The following is a 27791-nucleotide window of genomic DNA, read 5'->3' as shown; positions in this document are numbered from 1 at the left end:
TTTTTTTTAAATTTATTTAAATAAAATATTAAATGTAATTAAAACATACATTCTTCTGACCTAATCACATACTCTACTTTTGTATAATTAAAACGATTTTTGTTAACCTTTAACCGATGTCGCAGGAAAAAATAAATTTAAAAACGTAGCACATAAAGGTCAGGAAATGAAAAATTTTGCACTAATGAAATACCAGCCTTACCTTAACATACCACTTCGTGGTTTTCTTATTGCTTTTTCTTGGGCCGGTGCATACGCAGAACCTGAATCTGCCCCTTCTTAGGGTGTCACTGTTGTATTTGTCCTTCGCAGGACTCAAACTCCTGTTTACACATTTCGAGGCAAAAAATTTAGTTTTTTCCGACACGGTGTGATAAAATTCTTGTTGGAAACCGACCGGTGAGGAGTTCGTGGGTAACAACATTGATCAAAGCGATATTACTTGAAGTCCGATACAAAAACCGTCCAATTTTCAATGAAACATGCCTGATTCGACCACTAGAACTCGCCTGAAGCAGCACGTGTCCCGGCGAAAAGAGAAAATCAAACCAGCCGGGGGAATGAAAAAGCGTGGACAAGTGAAAAACCAATCGGATAAGGGAGATCGATAACGATATTCCAACGTGCCAACGAAGTATGCGCTGGTTCTCGCTACACCAACCACGCTGACTCTCGTCGTACTACTGATGCGTCCGCTAGCCTAAACAAATGAGAGTCGTGGAGTTGGAAACTAAAGCCCGGCTCGTATAATTGACGCTTGGGACGCAAGCGCTTAAGGTAGGATCTACTGGACGATATTAAAGTCCTATTATAACCGTCAAGAATGACAGGAAAAAGAGAAAATCCGCTAAGTATCCCTTAGGAAATAAAGTTTAATACTCTTAATTTTAGGTAAAAGCTAACATTTCTTCAATTGTTTTAAAATGCAGGACAATAAGGATGAGACAAAAATCTAGTAAAATTACATTTCAAAGAAAAAACATCTATTCCATTTTAATCGAAAAATAAATCTTTTAGTTACTATTCATCACTATCTGCTGAATAAATTAAAAATTGTTCTAAAACAAATTCCAAAAAAAACGACTTTCGGGCCCAGACTCAGACCATGTTTATTACACGTTTTTTGGGTCGCTGAATCCGAATCTGAGATCCATTTAACCCTATCACTTCAGGACTTTCCATAACCTCAAAAAAACGATATTCTGAATAACACAGGTCAACAAGGGTCAAGAAGCAGGCACACTATGCATTCCCGAAGGATTTTGGTGCGCTGAATCCGAATCTGGCCGCAGAATTGCTCATCACGTCAGGTTTTTGAGATATCGTAGCCTAAAGTGCAAAAAACATTGTTTTTCGTCATATTTAAGGTTATGTAGTATTGCCATCTATTCTTTAAAAAAAAAAAAGTATATATGCATAATTTAAAAGTACAAAGTTCCCTCTTTCGAATGCCGTTGAGTTTACTCAAATATCTTTTTTTTTTCGTGGAGATATCACATGTTGAAATTTTATCAGTTTCTTAATATGCGAAAGTCTACTAAGGATCCCTTATGGGCCGGCCACACATACAGGCTTTACCGCGCGCTTGCCTGCACAAACCAGTTTGTATCGGGAAGCCCGTACGTGTGGCCGGCAAAACGTTATCTCGCACAAACTGAAAAGCGCGGCTTGCGTAAACTTCGACTTGCTGAAGATTTTGTTTGTGCAAATTCGATTTGCACGGTTAAATTTGAGCGTGTGGACGGCGCACGGTGTTCAGTTAAGAGAAATTGCGGCAGAAAACCTTAAATCTCTATATGATCTCCCTGTAGCCAAATATCTGAGAGTACCAATTCAATCTTTCGTGAGGAGATATATACAGTGTGTTTCACTTAAAGTCGGGACACCTCCATATTTAGGATGGCGTTGGCCGATTTCCAAAATTCTTTTTTTTTATGTGGTAGTACTCACAAAGGCCTAATTTTTAATATTATATTTTTTGACATGTGATCTTTCCTACGGCCTACTATCATTAAGAAAAAAAGACCCGCAAAAATTAAAAAACATATTAGGCATTTTTTCAAGAAAAAATTGATAGCATATTCGATGTGATCACACCTCAAAACCCTAAATACAAAGTTTCATTATTATAGCTTTTACAGGGTGTTCACAAAATAGGTGAAACTTCGAAACATTTCACTTATTGCAGTGTTCTGTATTAACAGTGAAAAATATTTTCAAGGTATTTTTATATAATTTTATTAACCGAAGGTATATCCATGCAGTTTCATTGATTTCACTCATACAGGATGCTCACAATAGGACAGCCAAATTATCTATATTTTTTATTATAAGTACCAGAAATGAGTTTCACAACGAAATAATATTTAAATATGTATTACTATTTTCTATTAGTCCATCATGCACTCTTCAATTCGTCTCCTCTTATTTTTAATAACTTTTCTCAACTGATGTAGTGTTATTTGTCGACATGCTTGTCTAATTATATTACATAAATCTTAATTAAAAATTTAACGTGTTTTGTAGGATTTTATGTGATCAAATAATTAGGCCCTTTTTTTTTTGCGTTAATCTAAACGCGAGATTTTTATGAATTTTTTAAACAATGATTTCTGGGATTCAGTACATGTATTTCCTCTTCATGTAAGACAGAACCTCTACCTTCAATTATATGGAGCACTTATTCATAATGCGGTAATAGTAGGTACGTCATTGGTTGAATGAGTATTTTCCGAGAGAGTGGATAGGTCGCAACAGTCCGTTAGCTGAGTGGCCGTCAAGAGCTCCAGACTTGACGCCACTTGATTTTTATGTAATAGATAAACATGTCGACAAATAACACCACATCAGTAGAGGAGAGTTATTAGAAATAAGATGAGACGAATTGAACAGTGCATACCAAAGTATGTGGACTAACAGAAAACAGTAATATTTAAATATTATTTTGTTGTGAAACTCATTTCTGGTATAACAAAAAATATATATAATTTGCTTGTCCTATTGTGAGCACCCTGTATGAGTGAAATCAATGAAATGCATGGATATACTTTCGGTTAATAAAATTATGAAAAATATCTTGAAATTATTTTCCACTCTTAATACAGGATACTCTGCAATACGTGGAATTTTTCGAAGTTTGCACCTACTTTGTGAACACCCTGTAAAAGCTATAATAATGAAATTTTGTATTTAGAGTTTCGAGGTGTGATCAAATCGAAAATGCTAATATGTTTTTTAATTTTTGAGGGTCTTTTCTTAATGATTGTAAGCCGTAGAAAAGATCACATGTCAAAAAGTATAATATCAAAAAGTAGGCCTTTTTCCTAAATACGGAGGTGTCCCGACTTTAAGTGAAACACACTGTACATACAATGTACATAGATTCGCGCATTACAGTATTTTGTCGGTTTATGAAGGGATCACCAATCCTAGTAATTCAGTATACGCCATTTCATCCATTCTCATATAATTACGCCAATCGTCGGGATCTTCTCTCAAATCCTTCATTAAATTTATATGTGAATGTATATTTCTGTTTAGAAGCCATTTTTTTACCATTTTGAACGATGACGTCTATTTATTATTTTTTTTACTAATGTAAAATAGAAAGAGGCTAACACCAAAAATTCTTCGCTTGGATACATATTCCTGAGAAACGTACTGATTGCTGCCTGCAGTGTCTGCAGCCTGCACGGTCTTACCTGCATCGTGTGGCCACAACACAGTATTCCGTGTTTATTGCGCAAACCATACCGTGCAGGCAAGTCGTTGTCGTGTAGCCGCCGCATTAGACGTCAAACAATTGATTGCAGTTCAGAAACTCAAACTTACAAACTCCAAATCCACAAACCCACAAACCCCAAACCCACAATCCCTAAACCCACAAACCCAATCCCACAAAACCCGAACCTACAAACTCCAAGCTTACAACCCCAAGCCCTCCAACTCGAAACCCACAAACCGTATGGGTATGAAGTATCTGAATTGCAATCGACTGCTTGATGTCTAAGGGATCCTTAGTAGATTTTCGCATATTAAGAAACTGAGAACCTTAAAAATTTCAACATGTGATATCTCAACGAAAAAAAAAAAGATATTTGAGCAAATTCAACGGCATTCGAAGGAGGAAGCCTTATACTTTTAGATTCAATGTATTAGTTCTTTTGAAAAAGAATAGATGGCATTACTACATAACCTCAAATATGACGAAAAACAGTGCTTTTTGCACTTTTAGGTCAGGATATATCAAAAACCTGACGTGATAGAGCAATTCTGCTGCCAGATTCGGATTCAGCGCACCTAAATCCTTCGGAAATATATATATTCAAATTTCTGCTTCCAAAAAAAAATTAAATTTTATTGGTCTGTGTAATTAAACCACATAACCTTAAGACTCAAGCTTCCAACGCTAAATCCAATTAACCAAATCCCATAAACATTTAGCCCGATGATATCCCAACCTAATAAGAACATGAACCCAAACACCAATAACCCTATAATCATAACCCCATAACCAAAGAAATAATCATAGGCAATTTGTATTATTGCAAAACATCACATAGCTGAGGACCCCTTGAAAACCCTAGTACTCAAACCCAAAATGCATCCTATATATTGATCGTCATTTCACAGGTCCGGTCTTTTGATCTAGTCATTCTAGTAATATAATTTTTTGGGTTATCTACTGTTATCCTTTGGATTTTCATTTCATTTAATCTAGTCAAGAGAGATTCTTAATATTAATCATTCATTTATTTATTTTAGTTTTATTGATTAATCTATCCTAGAAATATATTTTTTTTCAAAAGCTCTTATGAGAGCTATATGATGAACTAAATCGACTGTAACACTCGTTGGTGAATGGGATCAAAGGTAATGAAGTTGTGGTTAGGGAATCGTGGGGTTATGAATTGTAGGGTCATGGGGGTTTTGGGGTTTGAGTGCATAGGTTTTTAAGATATCCTTAACCACGTTAACGTTTAGCCATAATACAGATTGCCTATGATTTATTAATTATGAGGTTATGAGGTTATGAAGTTACGGGGTTACGAGATATGGGGTTATGGGATTTTTTTGGGTTTGAGTACTTGGCTTTTCAAGAAGTCCTCAGCTATGTGATGTTTTGCAATAATGCAGATTGCGTATGATTTATTCCCTTGGTCGTGGGATTATAGGGTTATTGGGATTTGGGTTCATGGGCTTGTTAGGTTGGGATATCATTGGGTTAAATGTTTATGGCATTTGGTTAATTGGATTTAGCGTCGGAAGTTTGAGTCTTAAGGTTATATGGTTTAATAGTTCAGAATATCAGTTTTTTTGAGGCTATGAAAAATCCTGAGGTGATGGGGTTAAATAGACCTCGGATTCGGATTCAGCGACCCAAAAGACGTATAATAAACAAGGTCTCACCTCTGGGCCCGAAAATTTTTGTGTGACTGTGTTATCTACAGACAACGGAAGCCTTTGACCCAAATAATAAAACCATCGCAATTTTTTATTTAAAATACAACAGCATTTTTTATTTAAATTTAAGACAATGACAAATTTCAGTACAATATGTTACAAAAAGTTACGTATTCGCGCAGACAAGTATCAAGGACTGTATCTTCTTCAAGTACAAAACTCTCTTTAAGATGAAGTTTTTTCTTCATTTGGACATCAACTAATTTTATTAAACTAATTATTAATAGAGCTGTGACAACTGAGCCGCGCGACATAGGCGTACGCATTATTAATTAAAAAGGAAGAAATTAAATTTTCTACAGTACACCACCATAAACACGAACAAATAGGAATTAATTATGCAACATCCGCACGATAACAAAGACAACAGTATACTAACGTAACGTGAAAGTGAAGAGCATTCTGAGGCAGCGGCTCAAACATGTCTCTGTTGACCCGCTTGGCACGCCATTGAATTGCGGCTCTCTCTGACAATAAATTTCCGTATCACCAATGATTTTATTAAGAGCACTAATCAGAAAAAAATATTTGCTCGTAAAAAGCAAAAGAAATTAAAAAAAACGTGTTTCCTAAAAAAAAAATAAGAAAAGCAGCTCCTTCCAGCTCCATCAAACTGTATTAGCAAACTTTTGCAGTTTTTTGGTAGGCATTTTAGGTTTATTAAAGGTTTGAAAATGATGTGCAGATTTCTATTACTAATAAGTTTCGTTTCAAAATGGAAATAATAATCACAAACCAGGTGAAAACATGTAAAATTGTGAGAAGATATATTTTTTATTTTTGTAGTTAAGTATAGCTGTAGTTTTCGATAAAATATCACTTACAAATTGTATTGCTAATTAATAAGTGGGAAGTGCAAAAATCATTGAAAATTTCACTTATTTACTAGATTAATACTGGACGGAGCACGCTCCTTAGTTTCCTTAGCTTAAGTTTAGTTGTTTGTAATAACGTAGAAAAAAATAGGCTTCTCATATACATGTCATATTGTAACATTTGTCAACAAATATACAGTCCACTTTAAGGTCAATTTATTTACCACAAAACCAAACAGGCTTCCTTTAATCATAATACAGCTAAGATGATCTGAAATAATAATAAAACATTTAAAAACCTTTTAAATTTTCTTGTGTTTGGAATAAAGTTATATCTCAAAATATCCCACCTCTTCTCTACCAAATATGCTGGGCTTTTTAGCTCTGTAACTAACTGATTATGATAAAGAAATCGTTATTACAAGAAGGAGAAGAACATGAAATACCTCTAAGGTTCAATCAGTCTGAGAAATCAGCCATCGCCCAATAAGGGGTAGNATTTTCAAGAATAAATATGAGGTTTCTTTTTATTTTGCCATTGAAATGTTAATACAAGCAAATCATTATGTATTATTTTATTTGGTTAAATATTTTATATTTTTTTGAAAGACTAGGCTTTCAAGGCGGGCGGCATGGACGGAGCACGCTCCTTAGTTTCCTTAGCTTAAGTTTAGTTGTTTGTAATAACGTAGAAAAAAGTAGGCTTCTCATATACATGTCATATTGTAACATTTGTCAACAAATATACAGTCCACTTTAAGGTCAATTTATTTACCACAAAACCAAACAAATACCATATAACAAATTTTATATTGAAGTTGGATCAAAATATTCTTTCATATACCTTTTACCTTAAAAAAATTCACATCAAAGTACCTATTGAATTGCATACACATTGTAGGTTATTAAAGAAAGCTGTTACCGTTTTGCATTGGAAGTTTTTATGGCAAAATTGGAAGCGAAAATTAACACACTTCGTACGAAAATATATTAAATTTACATCGTATTACCCAAAGCTGCTATTTTGAATATATAATGTATACAAAATAACAAACTCAATCACGCGGGTTTTTGGCGATTTCGGGGAATTCGATACAAATATTTTAAAAGTATACATACAATCAAAACGGCGGCGTAGGTACTAAAATAGTTTCCAGAAGTAATGATACGCTCTATATGAAATGCCCTAGTTGGTTACTATTTACTAAAATGTTTGTTGTTACCAAGGTTATTTTTAACACTTTGAAGTATTTTCGTTAATTTCTTCGAATTTCATAAGAAATTCCTAGATGCTAAGAGGGAAGTTAAACAAATATTATTCATCAAAATAATTTTCGGATACCCAATGCTATCCGTCATATTTATAAAAAAAATAGTGTTCTCATTTAATGTAGATTTAGTATCTGATGGTATAAGTAAGTTTACATTTTTATAGTGTTTTAGAAAATGTTATAATACTGAATATAATATGACTATTACTTCCAATAAGGTTAGAGTTAAACTTAGATATATCTTATTGTGACGTGTCGTGATGACAAGTTAACACATCTTGTCACAACGCGACACATCAAATACGTCGTTCACATTATTTTGACGTGTTAAAACGATGTTTTAATGTACCTACTTAAATCAAGATAGACGCGTTAACATTTTGTCTTGATGTAAGTACTTTGTGTTTGAATAAAGATAGATGGTTTAACACATCTCATCACAGCACGACACATCAGATCCATTGTTCACATTAGTCTGACGTGATGTACTGTCATTCAAGTGTATTAGAATGGACAGGAGCTTTAATACATCTCATCACAGAACGACACAATCAATTGTTCACATTTTCTGACGTGTTCTACTGATAGTTTAATAAATTTAAATAAAATACAATCGCGTTAACACATTTCACTACAGCACGACACAACAGATTCATTGCTCACATTATTCTGAAGTGATGTATTGAAATTCAAATGTATTTGATTCAAGATAGATGTTAAGCGATGTTTAAAGGATGTGAGCAAAGATAGACGCATTAACATGTGTCGTCACACCACGGTATATCAGATCCGTTGTTCATACATACATTCTGATGTGTTATATTGATATTTAAGTGTATCTTAATAAAGAGAGGATTAACACATCCGTTGTTCACATTATTCGGGCATGTTTTACTGATGTTTAAATGGAATTGAATAAAGATAGATGAGATATCTCGCCATAGCACAACACACCGTTGCTCACATTTCCTGATGAGTTGTATCGATAATTAAATATATTTGAATACTTAAAGATAAAAATTAACACGCCTGGATAATAATTGGATAGGTTTGAAAAGAAAATGTTATTTGCTATGTATCAATATTTTTTATAATAAATTCAGAGAGTACTTGATTGATTAGAATCTTGAGCGTAGGCATAAGTTAGATCATTTTTATGTCAATTTCAAATACATTCAGCTTATTAAATAAGGCATTAAAACTAATACAGGTATGATGATATATTAATAAACTAAAACCTGCAACCTGATTTCATTGCAAGTGAGCATAATCCCTTTTACATATAACAAATACATCGACAATAGTAAAAGCAGCAAAATCTAATACCAAGAAAGTAATTTTTTAATGCTGAGAAAGGTCTGTTCCATCCATTATGGCCGTCTACAATACAAAGGAAACTCAAGATACACGAAATCTGTTTTTATTTACATAATTGGATATTTCTGGTGAACCGAAAAGAAAAAAATGTAAATTTTAAATAAATGATCCCTTGCATTAAAGGGAGGATTAAGGGGTTGATTTCATAAATTCATAGAGGTCTCACACGGTAACATATTGTTGTTAACGTTTCGAAAACTCATCTGTTATCATTATCACTCTACTTAACTGACATATTTGAAATATTAATTCATGAACACCTTTCCTTTTACACAAGGAACTTGATAATTCCCGAACAGCATGGATTCATGAAAGGCAGATCCACAGTGTCGAACCTTGTATGTAGCACCCAGTTTATTGCCGAAACGCTGGATAGGAGGGGTCAGGTGGATGTCATCTATACTGACTTCTCCAAGGCATTTGACAGGCTTGACCACGGTAAACTGTTGTATAAGCTCCAAGCTTGCGGTGTTAGTAGATCCTTTCTCCAGTTGCTAAAATCACACATTTCCCGCCGTGTTCAGTTTATACGGTACCGTGGTCACAGCTCTGTGTTTTTTAATCAAACATCTGGTGTGCCGCAAGGCTCCATACTTGGACCTTTGCTTTTTATCTTGTATATTAATGATATCGCCCAAGATCTAAATGTTCACTTCTTGCTGTACGCTGATGACCTCAAGCTCTATGTAGATATTAACTCCAAATCCGATTGTTTGCAACTACAGCATGACTTGAACCTGCTTAATGTATGGTGTAATTGTAATCGACTGCCCTTGAATGCTTCCAAATGTAATGTTATGTCATTTGTTCGTAGAAATAGTAAAATTTGTTTTGATTATACTTTAAATAATCAGATACTCAATCGGCCCGAATTTGTTAAAGATCTTGGCATCATTTTTGACGGCAAATTGACGTTCATCAAACATGTGGAAGAATGCATAGCTGGAGCGTACAAGAATCTGGGGTTCATACTACGTAACAGTAGAGATTTTAAAAATATATCTACATTACGAGTATTATTTAATAGCTTTATTAGGCCTAAATTGGAGTACGGCTCTGTAATTTGATCTCCAAGTTATAATTGTCATATAACGGCGTTAGAGAAAGTACAGCGAAGGTTCNTGTAACATTTGTCAACAAATATACAGTCCACTTTAAGGTCAATTTATTTACCACAAAACCAAACAAATACCATATAACAAATTTTATATTGAAGTTGGATCAAAATATTCTTTCATATACCTTTTACCTTAAAAAAATTCACATCAAAGTACCTATTGAATTGCATACACATTGTAGGTTATTAAAGAAAGCTGTTACCGTTTTGCATTGGAAGTTTTTATGGCAAAATTGGAAGCGAAAATTAACACACTTTTCACATCGTACGAAAATATATTAAATTTACATCGTATTACCCAAAGCTGCTATTTTGAATATATAATGTATACAAAATAACAAACTCAATCACGCGGGTTTTTGGCGATTTCGGGGAATTCGATACAAATATTTTAAAAGTATACATACAATCAAAACGGCGGCGTAGGTACTAAAATAATTTCCAGAAGTAATGATACGCTCTATATGAAATGCCCTAGTTGGTTACTATTTACTAAAATGTTTGTTGTTACCAAGGTTATTTTTAACACTTTGAAGTATTTTCGTTAATTTCTTCGAATTTCATAAGAAATTCCTAGATGCTAAGAGGGAAGTTAAACAAATATTATTCATCAAAATAATTTTCGGATACCCAATGCTATCCATCCCATTTATAAAAAAAATAGTGTTCTCATTTAATGTAGATTTAGTATCTGATGGTATAAGTAAGTTTACATTTTTATAGTGTTTTAGAAAATGTTATAATACTGAATATAATATGAATATTACTTCCAATAAGGTTAGAGTTAAACTTAGATATATATTATTGTGATGTGTCGTGATGACAAGTTAACACATCTTGTCACAACGCGACACATCAAATACGTCGTTCACATTATTCTGACGTGTTACAACGATGTTTTAATGTACCTACTTAAATCAAGATAGACGCGTTAACATTTTGTCTTGATGTAAGTACTTTGTGTTTGAATAAAGATAGATGGTTTAACACATCTCATCACAGCACGACACATCAGATCCATTGTTCACATTAGTCTGACGTGATGTACTGTCATTCAAGTGTATTAGAATGGACAGGAGCTTTAATACATCTCATCAGAGAACGACACAATCAATTGTTCACATTTTCTGACGTGTTCTACTGATAGTTTAATAAATTTAAATAAAATACAATCGCGTTAACACATTTCACTACAGCACGACACAACAGATTCATTGCTCACATTATTCTGAAGTGATGTATTGAAATTCAAATGTATTTGATTCAAGATAGATGGGTTGACACATCTCATCAGATCCGTTGTTCACATTATTCTGACGTATTTAAGCGATGTTTAAAGGATGTGAGCAAAGATAGACGCATTAACATGTGTCGTCACACCACGGTATATCAGATCCGTTGTTCATACATACATTCTGATGTGTTATATTGATATTTAAGTGTATCTTAATAAAGAGAGGATTAACACATCCGTTGTTCACATTATTCGGGCATGTTTTACTGATGTTTAAATGGAATTGAATAAAGATAGATGAGATATCTCGCCATAGCACAACACACCGTTGCTCACATTTCCTGATGAGTTGTATCGATAATTAAATATATTTGAATACTTAAAGATAAAAATTAACACGCCTGGATAATAATTGGATAGGTTTGAAAAGAAAATGTTATTTGCTATGTATCAATATTTTTTATAATAAATTCAGAGAGTACTTGATTGATTAGAATCATGAGCGTAGGCATAAGTTAGATCATTTTTATGTCAATTTCAAATACATTCAGCTTATTAAATAAGGCATTAAAACTAATACAGGTATGATGATATATTAATAAACTAAAACCTGCAACCTGATTTCATTGCAAGTGAGCATAATCCCTCTTACATGTAACAAATACATCGACAATAGTAAAAGCAGCAAAATCTAATACCAAGAAAGTAATTTTTTAATGCTGAGAAAGGTCTGTTCCATCCATTATGGCCGTCTACAATACAAAGGAAACTCAAGATACACGAAATCTGTTTTTATTTACATAATTGGATATTTCTGGTGAACCGAAAAGAAAAAAATGTAAATTTTAAATAAATGATCCCTTGCATTAAAGGGAGGATTAAGGGGTTGATTTCATAAATTCATAGAGGTCTCACACGGTAACATATCGTTGTTAACGTTTCGAAAACTCATCTGTTATCATTATCACTCTTGTTAACTGACATATTTGTGATTAAGCAAATATAAATTAATAAAATCAACCCCTTGATTGATCCTTTGGATATAAACGATGTTTTAAAATGTCTCCAAATTTTTTCATTTTCAATGATAGGAATGAAGAATTAAATAAAAATATTAACAGAAAATGTCACAAATAAATATAGAAAGGAATTTTAATTTGGACTAAGTTGATATACAAATATAATAACAAATAAACACAAAAAATAAATAACTATATTGTATAGCACAATAAATTAAAAAAAAAACAGAAAATTTGGATTTTAAAGTGACCGTCATCAGACTGCTCACATAATAGTAATGTTTTTTCTTAAATAAACTATGAATTTTCTCATTTCAAAATTATTATTATTAATTTTTTGGCAAATTCGTTGAACCTAACATTCAGTGTTCTTTTATTATCCTTTTATCTATAACTATAGTTTCTATTGTAAAACAAAAGTGAAGTGAATGATTTTTATAAATGTATTGTTTTTAACAAAATATACAAATATCTGAAGAAAAATTCATAGGCGTAGACGTTTCCTTTTAAAAAAGGGCTGACGCCAATGTCGAATTACTAACACGATTTGGATTTTGTTAGTGCTAAATATAAAACTTGCTGTATAGGTGTTAAATTATGTCTAGCTATCATTAGTATGTTTAAAATATTTAAAAAAACGGTGTATTTTCGGATGCCTATTTTTGCCTTAAGAATGTCTCCGCAAGTATGCGTAAATAAAATTACGATAAACTCTAGACACAATGACCCAAATAAACCCATAAAATACAAATGCTTTTGGATTGTTTTTATGCCCTCGAAAACAAACCATTAACTCTAACCTCGTCCGCTCTATCACCATTACAGTCCGCTGACCATCAACTCAAACACAAATTACAAACATTTCTGGCTAACAACTTAATCAGATTTCTTTTCGAAATGGTCGGTTTCCCTCGCAAGGAACAAAAAGTTAACTGGGCTATTTATCACGGTGCACTGTATAAAGACAGTCCCGAACATTTTACGGAATGTCTATTTACCTACGGCTTTATTTCGTTCGATTAGTAAATATTATGAACGGCTGAAATACGACCGTACGATACGTTTCTTTCAACTACTTTCGTTGAGAATCGTAAAGAAAATAAAATTGTTTGAAATATGTATAATATAACAGCGAAATGTATGTAATGTTACGTATTGTTTATTAAAAAGAAAAACGAATAAATTTTTATATAAATTACGCAACAACGATAAGTAAAACACATGTGTATTAAGGGCAGAAATGCAGTTCGTATTTGTTTGCTGTTTACGTCCAGGTCCAAGCTTCACTGAATTTTAAAGTGTTTATGGGGTGTTTGCTACGTAGTAGTAGTACTAGTAACCCCATTGTCTTTAAAGAGTGTACGATTAGATTACGCTATTGCCTCCAACCAATATAAAGTTCTTGTAATCCCTAAAATCTGGGTTTAAATACTTGGGGGTCCGCAGATTCCGTAGAAGTGCTCTTATGTCAAAATCAGTTCCCTAAAAATATTAGATGTCGCTGACAACTGGTACTTTTTAATTTTAGAGTTCCTGTATTGAGAGAGAACGGCAAACTCATCCATTGGCTCCAAAAAAGGTGATATGAGGCTTAGTGCATGTGCAGAGTCTAACAGAGTCGGCACGGAGGTCGGTGGCCTTCACAGCTGACTCGCGTTTTGAACTGTTCAGTTATTTACGGAACCTTATAGTAGTTGGTGTCGCGTCGATACCTTTCTTTTTTACGTCTGCTGTAAATTGTATTCACCGTGTGTATTTAAATAACTATTTATAAATAGTAACATAACTTACATTAACAACTATTAGTTGGGGGGGGGAATGAAGTAAAATGCCAAAAGAGAAAATAAATAGACGGGAATTATTTCAAATGTGGTTTGACATTGATCCCTAAGGTTATGGGGACATACGTATTAAAGGAAATTACCTGTTTTGTACTGTGTATGAATTATAAATTCTTGGTACAAAACTAAAGTGACAAGATATTTGAAGAGCCATGCCTCGTCCAGCGCTGAAGACTCTGTATTTTTCTATGAACTTACAGACGCCTTTCTTTCAAGCAATATTCCATTAAAAAAAACAACCCCAAGTTCCGCAATTCCGTAAATTGAAATCACATGCACTATCCCTAAATGAGTAATTTGATATAATGGATGATGTACAAAAATATATATCCGATGCCAATAATATACGCCCAGTCAGTAGTACGATAAAAGAAAAAATACAAAGAGTGATGGAAAAAAATCAGGGATACACCATTTTGGAAAACATATGTAAAGTTTTATCCGGTACATATCAGGCGTTACCAGTAAATATATTAATATATAGTTCATTTATTTTCATTTCACTAAAGAAAACTTAGAAAAGCACGTAATAATATATTTTAACTCCTTCCAGTATGCCATGGAAGCATTGTCTCAACACTAAGGTTTATCGGGTAAGTGGTGTCATTTAAATTTATATAGGTATTTTATCATCTACTTAGCCTTGCTCTTTGGTAGTACCTACTATGTTGCGACATATTTTCTGTAAGCATATTAATATTTTCATTCGTAATCTGACTACGGTCCTGTTAAACTTCGCGCCGCACTAAGCCTAATTGTGATATTTTCTGACTTAAGTTCAATGGAACTTATCTCAAATTTACTTCCTAAAATACATTAAAAAACTGCGACAGTTGTTCTTTGTGATTTTCGTAGAAAATAACCGCGAAAAACTAGTGAAATTAACGCTTTGGCAGCAGATGCCGTCCACTGATCATCATATATTTTGGCTCCAAAGTTACAATATTATTATCTTTGCAAGAAACGTGTAGTTACATGGGTAATTTGAGAAATGTTCGTCCTACCTGGAAGGATGTAATTAGCGTCTTTAATTTGCTATACGGGCTCCTTGAACTTTTTGTGCATTATTGAGCGATGCCGTTCCGGAAGACAAGTACCTACTTATAATTAATCAGACGTAATCAAAATTACTGGTTGAATTATAAAAACTGTTCAAATACAAAGACTCTATGACCTTATGGAAATTTTAATTGTACTTATTTTTTGAACACTGGAAACGTTTTAGGAATCGGTAGTAATTAACTAGTTTCCTTAATTTTTCTCTCATTATTTTTAATATAAGTAATTAGTTCCATTTTCATTATGTTTAACTTCTTATATATTTTTTTATTGTATTACTTTTCGCGCTGATCTCTAGCACTTTCTAAAAAGGGACACGCGCCTGAAAACAGAAGAAAGAAGAAGCACATGTAAGAGTGTAAGGTTCACCGCAGGTGTTCGTGATGCTTTTCTCCCAATTTTCCTCTTTCCCATAGGCATAGTTACCTACTTTTTTTTACTAGTTTCTGGACCATACACAAACAGTAGTGTAACGCTAGATATTAGGAAAATATACAGAATGTCACTGTGGGGAGTAGAAACCTACAAAGTGCAACAACCGCTGGGCGCAGGGGTGGTCCGATCGGACTGACTTTGGTGTAGTTGTGTAGGCTGGACTTTTCTGCGTCGAATAGAAAAGTTCTGTGTATTACACGATTAAGGGGTGGAGGAAAATGGTGAACTTCTACATTTTGGCTGTTCTTATAAGACTAAGAGTATGTTTAAGTGTACTATAAGAGAATTTAGAGTGAAAAGTAAGTTCCCCAAGATATATAGGGTATGGGTTAAATTTGTACGTAAAGGCCGTAAATCAACATATCGTTTACAAAAGTAAAAAAGGGAAAATTTGTAATAATCACTTGGTAGGATATTTGTTGATAAGTCGATAATGATGTGCAGTTGTAATGTTGCGTTTTCGTCGGTTTTTAGAGTTGTTTTGTGTTTCTCGTAATGTGATATATTTTACCGTTTTATCATTTTCGAGACGATTCTTAATTTTGGACAAAACTGGCATAACCCTAGGTATATCTCTCTTTTTACACTAAATATCGTAAAATGGATTAATATTCTACATACACTTTTCTAAATACCTACATACCAAGACAGAAATAATTTTCGGTTTGTTTTACCAAGTTGTCATTTGTCAGTGCTTGTAAATACATAAATAAATTCGTTAATATAATAGCGATGAGTTGTTATATTTCATTTATAACTACGTTCATTTCCAATGCGTCAGAAGTTTGAATGGTGGTGAATATCAATGAATGCAGAATTGAAGATTCTTAAAAAATATTTAAAAATTATAAATTCTGTAAAAAATACTGAACCAAAAAAATTAAAAATAATTAAAATAAAAATTCAATACAAAAAATTTTACATTTAGTGGCAAATTAAGTTTTTATAAAGAATGCATCAAATTTGAAAAATTCTATCAATATGACCAATATTCAACGAAGAAAACAGTTCGATAAATGATGAACACTAGTTTTCTAAAAAATTTTAACAGCTTGTCGAAGTGAAATTGTGTTCAATGTCACTACATTTACTAAAATAGATCTACTTATAAAATTCGTTTTAGAATTTGGTTACCGTAAAACTAATGCAATCCAACATTCCTTCATTTTATTTCTAGTTAATCGATTTCCCTCTTGGCTACAAGGGATACGAAATATGGGTTTAAAATCACATAAATTCATATTATTCCTGCCGGTGTTAAGTCTCTTTTCCTCTCTGACTTCATTATATTGTAATGATTTATATACTAACGTTTTCCAGTGGAAATAATTTATAACCTTTGATTTTGAAAGGAAATTCCGACACCCACGTCTACACAATAAAGCGCACTAGATATTTTACTCATATATTGATAAGAACAGCAACATTAACAGTAATTTAAACAAACGTCTAACAATTTGCATTCTAAGAAAAACAAAAACTACCTAATGAGAAATAAGCGACGGAAAATAATATAGCCCTGAACAGATAAACAAAAATTAAAAGAAGCAATGAAATTATTACAATTTAAACATAAAAATACCTTTTTTTCTTGTCCAAAATTTTCTAATGTCAAAAAAATCTCACAAAATTTGTACAGAATTTTAAAATTTCTCGATTACAAAAATTAATAGATATATAACCTAGAAATTTAGTTGTTCATCAACTACATCAACATGTCGGCGTATCCGTTTACAAAGGCATGCCGCAACAGCGATGGCTAACCTACGTTGCACTTCGGAAGCGTTCGTAACATGATGGAATTATATTTAAATTCCACTGGTCATGGTTTAACTTTATTATTTTATTTATATTAAATTAATTTAACATGTCTAACATCGATCCGCTGCTGGTGTCTGAATAAGAGGAGAGAGTGGAAACATACCGTATTTATGTACATCCCTATTTTAATTATCCTAAATCTACTGTACGTAGTGGCAATAGTATAGTGCAGGTGAACTAGGTCAATGTTAAAGGTCATTGACAATAAAATTCACAAATTAAATATGCACTGCTTAAAACAATAGTAACATAATTGTTTGAAAAAACGTTTAAAAAAATATTTCGTGTCAATCAGATTTTTTATATTCGTTTTTTAAAACAGCAAAGATAAATATTTTAAAACATAAATTAGTTTTATTTACAATATTGGTTATGTTAAAATTTTTAATTTTTCAAAAACAATGTTTTTAATGTTCGGCGTTTCGTTCACATTAACACAAGAATATGGTGACTTTAAAATAACACGTCGTTGTAATATTAAAACAATCTGTTTTTACTAAATTATTTTTCACTGTTTCTCTGTCTAATAGTTGATTAAAAATATATATTTACAATTAGTAACGGATCTCCGTATTGAATAAATCGTGTAATTTTTTTTTTTTTTAGAAATGCCTTTGTACTTACAGGCAAACTAATGAGAACTAGTAAGTTCTGTCTGGTGACTCTCATTACGACTGATCTTAGCTATTTACAAGATGTTGAGGGTGTAATATTTAAATTTGGACGGCACAGGTAGCCCTCGGAGTAATTGCTTCCCATAAAATCATTAGTTAAAATTATTTTCGTTATTTTTTAAATCATTAAATATAATATTATTATTCACAAAACGACTTCTCTCGAGATTCACAAGTAGACAGGAAGTTCCATGTGTTATTTTAACGCCAATTTTTCCAATTTAAAATTATTTTAAATTGGAAAAAAAATTATAAAATCAAGCTTATCAATTAATTTCTGAGAAATTGTAGCTTCTTTTTCTGAGAATTAAATAAAAAAAATGTTTTCAATGATTGAATAAAAAAATACAATCCAGTAATAGAAAGTACATATCAGACACTACTAAAAATTGCAACTGAAACGAGCTCAGAAATAACTAGACATTATTTTATATATCCAAGAGAGAGCACTCTGCGCCCCACGAACCATTATGAATTATTGATTCAAATACGTAAGAACGAGCAGAAAAATCCTTCCCCCTTCCCGACGCCACGTTAGGTTTATCGGTGATCCATAAACCCTCTACCACAGACACTAAAATACCCACAAACGTTCACCCGCAGACGAAAATACGACCAAACCGCACTCCACTCGTCATAAAATTGTTTAGATAAGTAATATCTCGGTGACGGACAATTTATCTTCCTTTGTAAACAGTTTTCTTGAAATAAACAACGTTCCTGGCGCATTCGCCATTTCTTAAAGTGTAGTGTAGATCTACCATTCGCACCAGAATTTCTTTATGCATCTACTGTAATGTTTCAATAACCGTAAAATAGTATATTAAACATCAAGGAGCGAGACATATTGGTGGACAGGGCCGAAGGCGAGGACCACAAGTCGAGCGAGTATGCAAAGAGGTTTTCTAACGAGTTTTTTACGATACTTTTTATACGACTGCAAACAGAGATCACAAAAATCAAATTTTAATTTAAATCGTTTTTATTACTAAAATTGCCAACGCATTAACAAAATAAATTAAATACAACTTTTAATTTAACTCGTTTTTATTAAGAAAATTGCTAACGCATTAACAAAAGAAACTAATATTTAATATTTATGGTAACATTTGAACATTCCTTAAGGTTACGCTGGGAAAAGCAGTATTATTGTGCACCGTGTTTTCGGTAATAGAGAATATTTTTGGTGTCGTGTTTTTAGTGCAGTTTTTCAGCGTGCGGTCGTTGTTTTCTTGTTGTATTCCAGTAGACGATCGTTGTTCTGGTTCTGTGGCAGCAGAAGACACTGAAGACTCTATCTTTTTCGAAACTTCCATTTTATTTCTCAAACAGCCATCAACGTAGCCTTCGGCAACTGTACTGGATTTCCACCCTCCATGGCGTTTGAGGGCAAGCAGATTTGAGCCAGAATTGACTAAAATTGTGGCCGATGAACGCCGAAAACAATGTCCCGTGTAACTTTCTGGATTCTCTAGCATCAAAAACTTGTAATTATTTTTTGCGGATTTTTTGACATAAGAAAATTGTATACAGGGTGTCTCAAGAAGAACATACACAGTCATCATTGATTTTTTTAATGGAACACCCTGCATATTATGTCAGTTTTTAATTGTACGGTAAATTCTGAACACTCTAAAATCAGCGATTTTCGAGATAATGACGTTTGAAAATTGATATTTTGAAATACACACAAGTAACTAAATAAAATGTTTAATTTGGTATGCCAAATTTTACCTTAAACAAAACAATTTTCTTCGTATTAATCGTTTTTCATTCCTTGACCCCTAGACCATTTTGATGTCATATTTTTGACAATAAGAACCAAACTATCACCGCCGTTTAGTTTGTCAGTATCATTTTGTCAGTTTTACGTTTCATTTTAAAAATGCATTTATCTGAGAAAGAACGTATTGAAGTACTTATGATGATTGGTTTTGGAGACAGACTGCGTACTCGACAGGAAGTCTGTAATTTATTTAATGTAATTCATCCTGATCGACCTCTAATTACTAGGTCTACTGTCAGAAAAATTGAATTGAAATTTGCTGAGCACGGCACCATTAGAGATTTACCTAAAGGAAGACCAGTAGAAATATAAGAAGATTCTAAACTAGACGTTTTACTAGAAACTGTAAACAATCCCCATGTAGCCGTTAGGACAATCTCCAGGAATTGTAACTTGTCATCGGAATCTGTGTCACAAATACTCCAAAAAAACAAATATCATCCTTATAAAGTTCAATTGATACATGAACTATTAGAAGACGATTTTAGCCGAAGAATGCAGTTTTGTAAGCAGATAATTGAGATGAATAATCATAATAAATTTTTAGGCTGGTATTGTCGAAACCGAAAAACCGAATCCTTGGATCTTATTTTTTTTTTGGAAGAAAATTTAAATGGAGAACGAGACTTTCTTCAGTTTGAACTCATATGCCCGCTTTAGCTGTTGTGTTTCCTAATCCACAAGATCCAGACATTCCTCATAATGACAAATGGTACCAACACGATGGGGCACCTCCGCATTTTGCAATTTCTGTTCTACAATTTCTTGACTTAACTTTCCCTAACAAATGGATTGGACGCAGAGGTCCTATTGAGTTGCCACCAAGGTCAACGGATTTAATCCCTTTAGATTTCTTCGTATGGGGTTAATTGAAATCTAAAGTTTATGTGAATAGACTAAATAATCTTGATGACCTGAAACAGAGAATACGCCAGGAAACAAGACTTATTCCGGCAGAGGTAATTGAAAACGTTCAACGGGAAACAATCATTTGACTACAAAAATGTATTGAAGTAAACGGACTAAACATTAAACATTTATTATAAAGCAATTGTTATTTAAATAATGTTTTATGATTAAAAATTATTTTTTTTTAACATTTATCACATTTCAAGCGTCATTATTACGAAAACCACTGATTTTAGAGATGGGATGTTATACAAAAAAAGTGTTCAGAATTTACCGTATCATTCAAAAACGACATAATACACAGGGTATTCCATTAAAAAAAAAATTAATGCTGCATGCAATTAATGCTTCTTCTGCAAGTAAAAATACTAATTGACGTGTCCGAGCGTTTTTCCACAAAATAGTTAGGTACCTGAATTTTAAACGAATTTGTTCCTTTCATCATGAACGTACTGTACATAAAGAAGTACATTTTTATTAACGCTTTGATACGTTACCACACTGTGCATTCATTCATTGTTATTGTATTTTAATTTTAATATATTTATTCGTACTTATTACGTGTTTAATTTTTCTCGAAAACGGATCGAGATACTGAAATGAAACAAGAGTACATAATTAATGGAAAAATGATTGCTCTTTCAGGTTATGAATAAAGTTTCATGTTAGACATAAAGGGTAAAAAGTTATTAACTATATTTTCGGTAAAATTGATCTTGGCGCCCTCTATGAGCAATGCTGAAATTACAACACGCATCTTACTCGTCGCCTAAAAAAATATAGTTTCACAAATTTTCAAGTTCCTAACCTACATATTTTAAGAATAATCGCAAAAAAACGATTTAAAATTTTAACTTTCAACACCCTGTATTTCCGAAACTATCAACTTTCGGATAAGGCATGTTTACGCAATGGTCACCATTTCACGTGTAGTGTCTTCAGCTTTCGACTTTCCCATTGTTAATGAATCACCCTGTATATTAAGCCAATATTCTGAACCGTGGTAGTACAGTTCTATGTTTAAGCAATAAAGCAACACCGAACTGAATAGTACGGAGAGTGTGTAGCTGAGACTGTGCGAAAATTACGTGGAATTTTCGGTAGAAGGAACGCCCTGAATGAAACAACTGTGAAAAGATTAAAGATTAGCTGCCAAATTTGAACAAAAAGGTTTTTGCAAACAATTAAAAAACAGACTGACTTCGTACTGGCGGTTTAGCCGAAAATATTGCTATTGTCAGTAATAGTGTGGCGGAAATTCCAGTTCAATGCGCCGTCAGTCACTGCAAATAAACATGTGCGGATTTTAACAAGATTCAGCTAACCCAGGAATTGAAACCAGACGACCATTTAATGCGCCGGACATTCGTTGATTGGATGTTGGAGAGTCAACAAGTGGACGCAGATTTTGTTAAGAAAATCATCTTTAGCGACGAGGCGCATTTCCATCTTAATGGGTACGCAAAACTGTCGAATTTAGGGCAAAGACAATCCTCGGGTAATTCAAAAAGTCAGTCAGTTTAACTCGACTTGCAAAATTCGTTTTAAAAACACTAACTATATGGGCTCCTAGGCAATGATGCCAACTTGAGGATTTTCCCCCCAAATTTAGGGGAAAGAATTTGAAAAAGGGGTTTTTTGGGGCAAAAATATTTTTAGGGTATTTTCTAGGGAGAAAATGAATAATTTTTTCATTCACAATTTTTTTTATCTAACTCATGTCAAATCGAAGCCTCCATGAAAGTCTATGTTTTCAACGGTCCCCAACTCCAACTAACTCAACGAGCTAGACAGTAGCATGTCGCCCTCTATGATTTGATTGCTTAATAGTGTAATTTTAATAATAGCAGAATGTAAAAGTTTAAATTATATTGTAAAGAGAGATTAGAAACACTTGCAATGCTATCGAAAAATCTATGGTGCAGAAATGCCAAATTTTAATGAAAAAGTAACTGAAAAATTTATTTGGGACAAGAGCAAAATAGACTTTCACTATAAAAAGTAATGTTGAGCACATTTTCCCTTATTTCAATAGTACATACTTCCAACAAAACTACCCAATTTGATTTTTTTTTCAATACTTTGTACCTAAATTTTTCCGCCTATTGAAAAATTTATGGTGCAGAAATGACAAATATTAATGAAAAAGTAACTGAAAAATTTATTTCGGACAAGAGCAAAATATACTTTCACTATAAAAAGTAATGTTGAGCACATTTTCCCTCTATTTCAATAGTAATTAAAACAAAACTACCCAATTTGATTTTTTTTTTCGATACTTTGTACCAAAATTTTTCCGCCCTTCCTGGTATGGAAGTCAAGAGCCGCCACTGATCAGAATTCACACTTAAACATTTACAGATATAGTGAAAAAAATATATAATATGCTGATATTTGAGATAGAATTATTAATGTTCTAAGAATAAATTATATGTATTTACAGTTAAGTGCATTGTATAATAACTGTTTTCCAGGAAATTATTCACGCTAGCATTAAGCGTGTAATTCAATAGTTTTTCTTTTTACAGTGAATATTTTGTTTATAAAAGAAATAATAAGTAAATTGTTATTGAAATTGATTTGTTAATTGGGGGAAAAAACAGAACATTTTACTGGTATGGTTGTTTGTTATGTAGTTTCTAAGAAAGTTACTCATGACACTCGTCAATGTTTCTATAAATATGCGAATATACAGGGTGACCCGCATAAGAACCGACACAAGGCAGGTGCATGTAGAGGTGTCCAAAATATTGTAATTTAACCAAACTTACCTATATACAAATTTCGAAAAAATTTAATATCTCTGCTTTACCGTAGAAGAACCAAATTTGGTACATGATTTAGGTTTATTACCGGTCTTCTTTGACTATGATTTAAAGTTAATTGAAGCACTACAAGGTGTTCATTGGGGATGACTCACCTCTAAAACTGTTCAGAACTTTTTTTCATTGACCGAATTGAAAAATAGTAATATTAATTCACAGCAGAATTTAATTTAATTTTTTTTTACTCTTATTAAATTTTAAAAAACTATGGTTTTCAAGAAAAACCGTATCAACTGACACAGAATTTTAACAGTTTTCATTAGAAAATAATCAAAAAGTCAGTAGTAGGCAATGAATCTATCTTTCAAACTTGTCAATTAGTAATAAAATTATTTTATTTCAACAATTCTTCCACACTTCTACAGTTTCTTTCGCAGAAACTTAGCACAAGTAGCATATCAACTTGTTCGCTAAATGTAAATTTTCCAGATATTTTCAACAACAATCAGAAGTAATTGTTGAAATAAAGTAATTTTATTACTAACTGACAAGTTTGAAAGATAAATTCATTGCCTACTATAGACTTTTTGATTATTTTCTAAAGAACACTCTTAAAGTTTTGTCAGTTAATACGGTTTTTCTTGAAAACCATAAAGTTTTTTAAAATTTAAGAAGAAAAAACAAAAATTTAAAATTAAATTATGTTTTTTCGAAATTTAGAGCCCCACTTTGGGAGCTAATATCTCCTCAGAGGTATAACTTTGAATATAGGAAGTTTAGTTAAATAAAACTATTTTGCACACCCCTACATACACCTGACCTGTGTCGGTTCTTATGCGGGACACCCTGTATAAATGACTACTTTAAAACCTTACAATAACTGCATTATTTAAATTTTCATATAAACTTTCGTCAAATTTGTTTCAGACAATGTTAATGTATTTCAGTCAATCGTAATCAAGAGTACCTATGTGACACATATTTCAGAAAGTATAATAAATGTTACGGAATTTCCTAAAATTTAAAAAAAAATAAGTCAAACTGACAAACATCAAAATTCATTTCATTAGTCCATTATTAATATACTCGATAACTCTCTGACAATAATAATGAATAGGCATTAAATATAAATGATATTTTCTGAAAAACAAAAGAATTTAGGTACACTTATTGAAATTAACCAATCACCCGGTCAAAGTAGCTCAAAAAATAGGAGTAAGCTTACAATAATTCGTATAAGGCTGAAAATTGGTACGAATGTTGGGAACACCATTATAAATTAAATGTGAACAGCCCCCATCGATCCCACATCTGAAAAATATTTATTCAAGGTCAAAGTTCGCAAATAAGGGTTTTTTGCATTTTTCAATCAAATGGTAAGTTTTATCAGAAAAATGGAATGGACAAAAATGTAGATCACGCAATTATCTATAAAAATTGTTCTTACACTTTTTTCCAAAGAATCACCATTTTTGAGATATAGTGACTTAAAAAGTTGAAAAAGTTTTGTTCTTCATAATATGCACGTTTCCACGCCACCTGTGAGGTGGTGTACTTGGTGCGTTTTTTTTAACGTGGTTTCCCCGGTAGAACTATTCTACGATCTATTGTGGTCCTGGTTTAATTAAGTAATATTGTATTTGTTGAGTTATGGGGAAGAAAATAATAAAATGTAAACTGAGTAAATAATCTTTAATTAGATTTTTATATAGCTTTTATAGCGTTACACTTAAGTAGACTGCATATAGACTAATATTTAATAGGACAAAGATACTTTGGTTTTTATATAAGCATTTCTGCTGATCAGCGTATTTAGCCACAGCGTCGGCTTCGCTGGAGCAAGGTTTAACTTAGAACTATAAACACCATTAACACGAGCTTAGTATACAGAGTGTTCGACTTATTTTATTTTCCGTTTATCCAATAGTATTAAATAAAAATGATACTATTGGAAATGATGAAAGCGGTGTGGATTATGAGTAATTGGGGAAAACTATTCGTCTGATTGAAGAAGGAAGAGAAAAAGAAGAAGACATTACACTTGAAGCTCCATTAGATATTTATCAATCAGACGAATAGTTTTCCCCAATTACTCATAATTCACACCGCTCTCATCATATCGAATAGTACCAATTTTTATTTAATACAATATTATTTAATTAAACAGGACCATAATAGATCGTGGAATAGGCCTAACGGGGAAACCACCTTAAAAAACGCGCCAAGTATACTACCTCACAGGTAACGTAAAACGTGTGCAATGTGCATATTATGGAGAACACAACTTTGTCAACTTTTTGAGTCGCTATATTTCAAAAATGGTGATTCTTCGAAAAAAAAATGTAAGAACAATTTTTATAGACAATTGCATGATCTACAATTTTTGTCTGACCTATTTTTCTGATAAAACTTGCCGTTTGGCTGAAAATTTTAAAAACCCCATATTTGCGAACTTTGACCTTGAATAAATTTTCTTGCAGATGTGGGATCGATGGGGACTTTTCACATTCCATTTCCCAACATTCATTCATACCAGTTTTATGCGAATTATTGTAATCTTTAATGTCTATTTTCAAGGGCTACAAACGTGAATTCTGTGCTTTAATTTACTTTTTGATGAAAGATAAGTAACACGAAATTAAATAAATTTATTAGGTTGAAATATAAACGATGTTCTCTAAAATTAAATCGGACTAACACAGCTGGAAAAAAATTATACCGTAGCACTATAGGTAAGTATGTACTATTTTAGTATTTCATGATTTTATGGATCAACTTACGCAATTTATAATAACATGTTACCACTAGTACGTAGGTAAACACAATATGCTAATTAATTCAACATTTCATTAAAAAGACTGGGAAAAAGGATATGAAACTGTTGATATAATCACACAGTTTTTTCGCAAAAACGATCTCAATTTCAAAACCCTGAGCTTCCCTAAATAAAAAAAAAGGATAAAATGAAATGGTTTGTTTAATTCAAACATGCGAGAATATACAGGTACGCCGCAAAAAACTTACCGTGCAGGAATCGTCTACATTGATAAATTCATCTTTATTTAAATTGAATGCATCCAACAGCAGAAAGCTGGGGACAATGCGCTTCAACCAGATTAATGCCGATCGGAAATTGGATCTCTTCTCCATCGGTTCTGAAGGAAAAAGTTAAAGCCAAAGCACTCGACTGAAGCCAGGAAATGACAGCGCACTATTCGGCGCCAAAAAAAAATAAATAACTGCGACCTTATCAGGTTCGACTCCGTACCACGCGTTTCCGATCACGGAAAGAGACATCCGATACGCTTTATGAAGCGGCCTCTTAGTTGCGGATAAATAATTTAATTGAGGTATTATCTTTCCAGATTTTGGCATATGGACTATTTTGCAAATTCATAAATTTAAACAACATACAGGGTGTAACTTTGAATGGGGGTCATATTTATAAGGAGGTTACCTTTGAACTTTAGAAATACGTATCAGAAGTATGTTTCCTCATTTCCTCGTAAAAACTGATTTTTTTTATAACTTCTTTTAGTAATTTTCGTGCCCCGCCGCTGAACAGTATAATGTGACCTCAATCAACGGAGCGCGTTAGTCGCGGCACATGCACACTTGGGAATTGCGGTATGTGTATGCACTGCTGTCAAATTTCGTAATTTAAAGGAAAGAGGAAAGGTTATTAAAAAGCAAATCTTATTAAAAAGCAAAATTCCTGTTTCGTTGAACTAAAACAGCAGTTTTAACCCATTTACGATCCCGTCATATCATACCAGGGGTGAAGTCAACTGGCAGTAGCGGCTTTTCATGTGTTTAATAAATCACATATAAAAATATATTTTTTTATGCAATAGAATGAGTTCTAAATATTCGTTCTTCGTCCACATTAATATCGTAAAATATATTATGATGACTTTAAAATAACACGTCGCTAATTCGTACAAAGGCAAATTGTTTTACTAAATTATTTTCTGGTTCTTTTAAAAAGGCAACGCTAATAATATAGGTACTGATCAAACTTATCACGCTAATTCCTCGTGGTTCGGTTTACATACAACAAGAAGTATAGTACAGTTTAAAAAACTCAATTATAAAAAAAGAATTTTAGATTCGTACTAAATAAACTAACCATCCTCCCCTTAAAGTTACATCTCTTTTCTTACACAAAATGATAGAAAATAAAAACACGAAATAGGCAAATAGAA

At 32.6% G+C, this 27791-nt stretch overlaps 1 protein-coding gene across 6 annotated transcripts in view; it reads right to left on the bottom strand.

Moving 5' to 3' along the window:
- Positions 1 to 27791, bottom strand: part of LOC108910940 (ral guanine nucleotide dissociation stimulator-like 1) — a 127354-nt gene that overhangs the window by 85823 nt on the left and 13740 nt on the right. For 2 of the 6 annotated variants that reach the window (XM_018715718.2, XM_018715721.2), the window contains exon 1: positions 26611 to 26803. The exons of 2 other annotated variants lie outside the window; for them this stretch is intronic. In XM_018715718.2, coding sequence (XP_018571234.1) covers positions 26611 to 26736 — 126 coding nt within the window. In that variant the 5' untranslated portion in view covers positions 26737 to 26803. Of the gene's footprint in view, positions 1 to 202; positions 670 to 26610; positions 26804 to 27791 lie in introns of those variants that run through there. 2 more of the 6 variants (XM_018715716.2, XM_018715717.2) reach the window with 1 other exon arrangement.

This window comes from Anoplophora glabripennis, unplaced genomic scaffold, assembly GCF_000390285.2.
Source record: "Anoplophora glabripennis isolate ALB-LARVAE unplaced genomic scaffold, Agla_2.0 scaffold338, whole genome shotgun sequence".
Lineage (NCBI taxonomy): Eukaryota > Metazoa > Arthropoda > Insecta > Coleoptera > Cerambycidae > Anoplophora > Anoplophora glabripennis.
Note: the sequence above shows the minus strand (reverse complement) of the source record. Positions and strands in the feature narration are given on the sequence as shown.